This window comes from Akebia trifoliata, chromosome 8 (assembly GCF_017979445.1).
Source record: "Akebia trifoliata isolate Shusen 1 chromosome 8, ASM1797944v1, whole genome shotgun sequence".
NCBI classification, from domain to species: domain Eukaryota; kingdom Viridiplantae; phylum Streptophyta; class Magnoliopsida; order Ranunculales; family Lardizabalaceae; genus Akebia; species Akebia trifoliata.
In genome coordinates, this window is record NC_141382.1 from 41,268,973 (window position 1) to 41,275,817 (window position 6,845).

Below are 6,845 nucleotides of genomic sequence, written 5' to 3' on the forward strand. Positions count from 1 at the left end.
TTGCTGATACCTACTTTCACCCATTAATTACCGTCGGGATCAAAGATTGTAAATCATCAATTTCAAAGATTGAACATGAATCATCCATCAAGATCAACATTCAGATTATTGACATCAACATTGCTACAACCATGTATATCGACTTTTCAAGATGAATCATCGACGTCATCAATATGAATCTCGATATCAACTATTTGAGTTAAACATTTTGTGGGAGTGAGGAGGAAGTAAGAAAGAAAGATTTTACTGACTTGGTCGTTAGGATCAATGTTTTAAAAATTGGACAGGTCATTGACCCATATGACCCACCGGGTCAGTCCAAATTAGTCAGACTCAAAATGAGACATTAATTAAGTTTTTGGGTTTCTAAACCCAAAATCCAGTTACTTAACTTGAAAAATATGATCTAATGGTGTACATAAATTATATGATTTTTTTTATTTAATTTATAGGAATGTAGATATTTTAAGAATTTTAAAAAAAATTTAAAAGATAATTTTTTATGGTTAGAATTGAATTTGAAATTTAAGAGAGATTTTTTCACTATTGATTTTGAATTAAAATTAAAGGGTTGCTTGGATCAAGCAAAAAAATAAATATATTTTTAAATTTTATTTATGAGTTTCGATTTGGTTTGGACATAAATTTTAGATTGTTATAGTGCTATTTCTCCAATACAATAATCAGACAATTAAAATGTTACTAAATTAGACTATTTTCCATTAGTTTATACGAGTAGAACTTAGGTAAAGAGAGCATGTCATCAATTTCAAAACAAGGACCAACTCAAATAGTTATCAAATTGTGGATGGTTATGTTAAAAATCAACCAAAAATTGAATCGGTCCTGTGGGTCTGGTCCATTTTTTAAAACACTGGTTGAGATACTGCCCAATCACCATCACCAACCACTAACTCCCTTATAAAATTGGAAAAGTTCTGAGTTAGTATCAGAATCCACTTTCCTCAAAGCGGACAAAACTCAGCCCTTTCTTTTTATGGAAGAACTTGAGAAAGTTAGTCAAAAAAGCTCAAATGGAATAAATCCAGCACATCTAGTTCAAGTCATTGGGAGCACTTAGTCATTTGTAATACAATTTCTAGTGAGGATGTCTACTCCAGGCATTTTTATAAATGTAACCCAACTCTTATCCTACCCCTGCCACGTGGCAAACTACACTGGGTCCACTATCCCTATGAATGTCTGGTCTGGTCTGGTCCCATATTTGGTGGGCCTAAACAAAAATATGTCCTGGAGTACATCCACACATTCTTTCGTTGATCAATAAGATTGGTTTCAGTGAGTAACAAAAGAACACTCATTCCGGGTACAGGTTTGCCCAAGTTTGCAAGTTCGAGGAGTGGAGTGGACTTTCATATAAAAGGCATCATTTATATGGATAGGGGATATTGGGGAAGGGAGACTCGACTGGTTACCAAATTTCTCATCAAGCAAAATAATAATATTGATGCATCACAAAGCTTTATTATAAATTAAGGGTAATGGACGGCAAAAGACTTCATTACCCATGCATAAATCCTTTGAATGCAGGGTTATCACTTGCAACCAACCTGATAATCAGGTTTGTGAGAGCAAAAAAAAAAAAAAAAATCATCAAAACAAAAATAGGTTAGGGATAAACTCCCCTCTGAAGCTAAATTATTTTAAAGAAAAAACAAAAATGCTCCAGGGAAACTCTAAAATAGAACTCAAGTTTTCATCACCATCTAAGACTTGATGGGGAGAGGAAATACCAATATAGTTGATTAGCCTCCGCCAGATCCGTACTTCTTCCCGAAAACGATAAGCTGTAGCTTGTCGTAACCAGCAAGCACACCAGCACCAGCAACCGCACGTAAGATGTTTGCACCTGCACCCTTGAACAGAGACTTGGCACCCTCATTCTTCAGGATCTGAGAGAATGCATCTAGTGAGCTCTTGTACTTGACGGCTTCACCAGATGTCATCATCATTCTTCTTCGTACAGTGTCAATGGGGTAGGATGCAAGACCAGCACCATTAGTGATCAACCAACCTAGAGCAAAGCTTGCGAAGAAACTATCCTGAAATTGTCCAAATAATGAAAATATGGTTCAACTTCAACATGCCAGCATTCCATTCCAATCAACAAATAAAATGTTCTCAACTTTATGTGGGGCCATCTTTGTTTTTCTCCACAATCTCTCCAATAATTATTCATCAACTTTATTACAACTACTAATTTATAAATCTGATTAATGTTTGAAATGTTCTATTTTTGCCAATATGATTTGGCCTTGGCTCCAGATGCCACATACCTTGATTTAAGTAGATTTTCACTCTCAGGAGGGAGTACATACAAATATACAGCAGAGCACATGAAATAGATAAAACAAACAAATAAATAAACCATGAGTATCGATCATACTAACCTGCATGCTTCCAGTGAGAAGCACTGGCTTTAGAGAATCGTACATTCCAAAGTAGAGACCACGATAAACAATGATCCCGACACATGAAATGTTGAATCCACGGTAGAGCCCAGCAATACCATCAGACTTCAATGTCTTTCTGTAGACATCAACCAAACCATTGAATTGCCTCTCTCCACCCTTCTTGGCTGCCTTGGAATCATTTGCCAAACGGGTCCGAGCATAGTCCAGAGAATAGACAAAGAATAAAGAAGAAGCACCAGCAGCACCTCCAGATGCCAAGTTTCCAGCAAACCATTTCCAGTAGCCATCCCTTTCTTTCTTGAAATTAAACAGCCTCTTGAAGTAATCCTTGAATGCAAAGTTCAAGGCCTAATACAAGTTTCATAATTTAGTAATTAGTACACATACATGGAAGGAAAGGAAAAAAAATATTTAATCAAAACTAGAAGGTGGCACATGTATCAAAAGAGCTTATTTGTAATTTAACACATTGGTTAAAGGGCTTTTGAATATTACATATGCATAATTTTGAAAACTAACCAATGTGTAATTCTAGAGTCGTGGGTGTCTGGGCAACAATTTTCTTAGTTTTTTTTTTTTTTTTTAATACAAATATGACCCTGATTATATTAAATTTAAATAGACGTGGGGGGTATTTATGGCCACTCAAATTTCAGTATCAAACCACTTCTACTCTGCCTTTTCGCATTATAACAGTCAAGATGTCTCACAAGTTTGGAGATAACCAACCTGTGTGGGGAAATAACGGATAACATTAGCGGTGTTTCCTCTCCACAACGATCCAAATCCTTCATCCTTGATTGTTCGGCTGAAACATTCCCCAATTCCTTTGTACGGTTCAGAAAGGCGACCTGACTTGATCATCTCATCCTGATTCTGGATCAAAAGCTTAACACGCTCAATGGGTGCAGCAGCTGTTTTGGATACAGCAGCAGAGACACCACCCATAAGGAAATCAATAGCAAAGTTGGCGAAGCCTTTCTCTGAAGGGGCTTGGACAAAGACAGGTGACGCACTGAAGGTGACCATGGATAGATCAGGGCTACCTACTCGGCATGCTTGAGTAAAGGAGTTCTGCAATCCCCCATTACTATAATTCCCATAAGCAAAGCGGGACTGATAGAAGGAAGGCTTAGAGAAGCTGCCGACATTGCGAGCAAGCAAACCTTGGGTGTTGGCACCAAGATGGCTATTAGCCGCCTTTTGAATGACAGTGGGGTGGTGTGGCTGCTCGGCCATCATGTGTTGAAAACTGAAATCCCTACAACCAATACATATAGGTCTGATCAGAGAGACATGAAAATCTACGTCCCCGTTCTGCTATAGTACTAGGATTCAGTTTAGAAACAGCAAATCATAATAATATCTGCTAAAATAGATTTTTTTCCCCCTCCTAAACGGGTAATTAAAACGCAAAATCAGTATTGTTGATACTGTGAACTAGGGAGAGAGTTAATGAAAAAGAAGAAGAGGAAGAAGCAATATTCTTTGAAGTACTAAATCTACTTTGAAACTGGAAGCAGCACGCTTCTATGTGCTAACATCCACAGCATTTCAAATCAAGTGATTACACTGTGAATATGTCAAGTAAACAATATTTTTAAAAACACAAAGAAGCAACAAATAACAATTTGCATATAAAGAGAATATGTGAATTAACAATCCATTAAAAAATTAAGACTAAACATGGGAATAAAGGACGCAATATAAAATTCCTCGAACAAGAAATCACAAATGAATCCATGGAGTAACAAAATGAATAAAATACCAAGATTTTACAAAGACAATGTAGAAACAAAGGGTTAATCTTAAAAATAGTAAAAAATGAAATTGAAAATTTACGAAAATAAAAACATACAGATTGAAGAAGCTTTAAAAAAAAGATGAAATGCAGAAAACAACTAAGATTTGAAACCACAACTCATTTTTCTCATTGTTGAACGAGACGACTCAAAAGTATTGGAAAACTCGTCTGAGATGACTCGATCTCATTCATGGACAAGACGAGACGTCAAAACGAGTTTTAAAACCATGGATCTATCTCATTTTCCCAAAAATTGTTACTTGATGAATTATCTGATAGTATTTTTTTTGGGGGGGGGGGGGGTAAAACCCTAATTCTTTAAGGAATAACAACTATTAGTAAATATTTTAACCACATTTATAGATCTAAAGCAAACAGTATCATAAAAATCACAGGAAAAAAAAAAGGATCAAGACTTTTGTTAACTACAAAACGAATCCCAAACCATCGAACATTTTGGACCCTAATAAAGAAAAAATCTTCAACGAACAACATTACATCTCTCAGATCCAAGATCTACAAGATATAGAAATTGAACAAACCTGCTGATCTGATAAAACTTCGGTTCCACTGTTCAGAACTCAAAATCAAACATCGAAATCGAAAAAAAAACGGGGAAAAAATCAAACATCTTAGAACAAAAAATAGCTAAATTTGAACAAATAAAACCTGAAATTTCGGCAATAAAACAGTTGACAAAACCAGATCCAGACCACTGCGAGTTTTGCGATCCGACCAACCGTACAAAATTGAGAGAAAAATAAATTAAAAACAAAATGTGTTAGCTTTGCTCACCTTTGAGCGCAAGAAACGTGTATGTTCTTCTCTCTGTATCGCTCCGCCTCTTCGCTTTGTCCAAAAGCGAAGGTGGAGAGAAGAACGAACGTATCGTAGCCCTCAAGTGGAGAAAGGTCACTACTTAAAGCTAAGGGCTGACGTGGCCAGTAATTAGAATGGAGGGTAGATATAGTGCTTTTCAAGGTACCAAATTATATGGCCTCTTAGTTTCAACTAGTTCAATTCACATAGAATAATGATTTCTTGTCATTCTCATCACATAACCATATATCATTTGCCTCGGGATATGTAAAATCTCTTGTCACTCTCATCACAGTACCGTAGATTATTTGTCTTGGGATATGTAAAATCATAAAAAAAATTTCTTATGCATCCCAAGGCATATGATCTATAGTTTCTGTGATGGAGGCATACGCCAGAGGGGCATCACGACTCATTCCCATAATGTATTTTGAATTTTAAGTTTTTCGATCCCATAGAATTGTAATGATAACCTCCCCTCTAATGCATGCCCCCTTCCGAACCATAGATCATTTGCCCCAAGATATATAAGAAAAATATTTGTGATTATATGTATCTTAAGACATATCATCTATATTTTGTGATAAAAGTGCAAGGAAATGTGTAGAAAATCATTACACATGCCCATGATACTTTTCATATTAGTTTTTTAAATTATTTTTAGAGTAAATTACTCTCAGACCCTTTATAATTTGGCATAATTCTATGTTGCCCCTCTAACTTTTTAACAATTATACTTACATCCCTTATAATTATCTAAGAGGTTCACTTACCCCCTTCCACTAAATTGCCGTTAACTTGACAGTTTAATTTCTTTTATAAAAGTCATTTTGCCCATTTAAAAATGTTATTCTTTTTATGGGGAAAAAATATGCTCCTGAAAAAAATGAGTTCAATGAATGCTTAGGTTGGTGTATTTTAATTATTATTTTAAAATTTATTTATTTTTAATAAAAATAATATAAAATAAGAGGGTAAAATAATAAAACAACAGTTAAATGTTAACCCTTTGTGTTTAAGACCAAAGAGGAGGTAAGTGCAATTATCAAAATTTTAGGGTATCAAAATGACATTATACCAACTACAGGGGACAAAGTATACTTTACCCTATTTTTTAAGAAAATATGTTTAATAATTTGATTGGAGGGCAAATATGATGCAATTATCATGTAAGTAAGGGCACGTCCTAGCGGATTGGCCTCGAGGGGCCACTACTCATATTGGTATCGAACACACAACCTATGTACTCTCACCAATTATTCGATTCAAAATTACCATTGAGCCAACTACTCCGGGTTCCAGACGACTATTAATTGCAAACACTTCATTAAAAAATTATTTTTATACGATTTTTCCAAGGAAAAACCAAAAAAACCATTGAATTCAAGAATTGGATAAAAAACATTTAGATCCATCGGAGATTTTATAATAAGAATGAAAAACTACACAATGTCCTTTTTTTTTATATGTATTATGGTTGAATATAAATAACATAATTCTGTTGGTAAATAATCAATTATTGTTAGGTCCTTAGCTTATACTATTGGGTTAACTAAATATCTGACTTTGGACTAACTAGTTAGTTTTAATTAACCAAACTTTTATACCGAAAATGATAATAATAATAATAGATAAAAGTAGACATTTCACTTGTATAATTGTCATAGGCTCGTAGCGTTAATATGTTTTTATAAAATGAAAAGTTGTCCAAAATTCTTAAAATTTTCTTTTAAAAATACCGATCATCTTCAACTACCTAAAAAATCCTATCTTACACTAGGTTTGAA

At 34.7% G+C, this 6,845-nt stretch overlaps 1 protein-coding gene across 3 annotated transcripts; it reads right to left on the reverse strand.

Moving 5' to 3' along the window:
• Positions 1 to 1,465: 1,465 nt before the first annotated feature.
• On the reverse strand, positions 1,466 to 5,187 carry LOC147396859 (ADP/ATP translocase 1, mitochondrial). 3 transcript variants are annotated; one of them, XM_086452127.1, is made up of 4 exons: positions 5,035 to 5,187; positions 3,165 to 3,696; positions 2,412 to 2,783; positions 1,466 to 2,063 (listed from the first exon to the last, which is right to left on the reverse strand). In XM_086452127.1, exons 2-4 carry the CDS (start codon positions 3,675 to 3,677, stop codon positions 1,767 to 1,769), a joined length of 1,182 nt encoding a protein of 393 aa, XP_086308253.1. In that variant the 5' UTR covers positions 3,678 to 3,696; positions 5,035 to 5,187; the 3' UTR covers positions 1,466 to 1,766. The 3 variants fall into 3 exon arrangements, with proteins under 3 accessions (XP_086308253.1, XP_086308254.1, XP_086308255.1); XM_086452128.1 differs by having other exon boundaries at positions 4,909 to 5,048; XM_086452129.1 differs by lacking the exon at positions 5,035 to 5,187 and adding an exon at positions 4,782 to 4,903.
• Between the last annotated feature and the right edge of the window lie 1,658 nt (positions 5,188 to 6,845).

Bases quoted from the DNA above. Each gene is read 5' to 3' on its own strand.
- LOC147396859 (XM_086452127.1), bottom strand. From the start codon at position 3,677: ATGATGGCCGAGCAGCCACACCACCCCACTGTCATTCAAAAGGCGGCT. The intron at 2,784-3,164 runs GTTGGTTATCTC...AACTTGTATTAG, and splicing joins TCCGTTATTTCCCCACACAG to GCCTTGAACTTTGCATTCAA. The intron at 2,064-2,411 runs GTTAGTATGATC...GGACAATTTCAG, and splicing joins TTCTCACTGGAAGCATGCAG to GATAGTTTCTTCGCAAGCTT.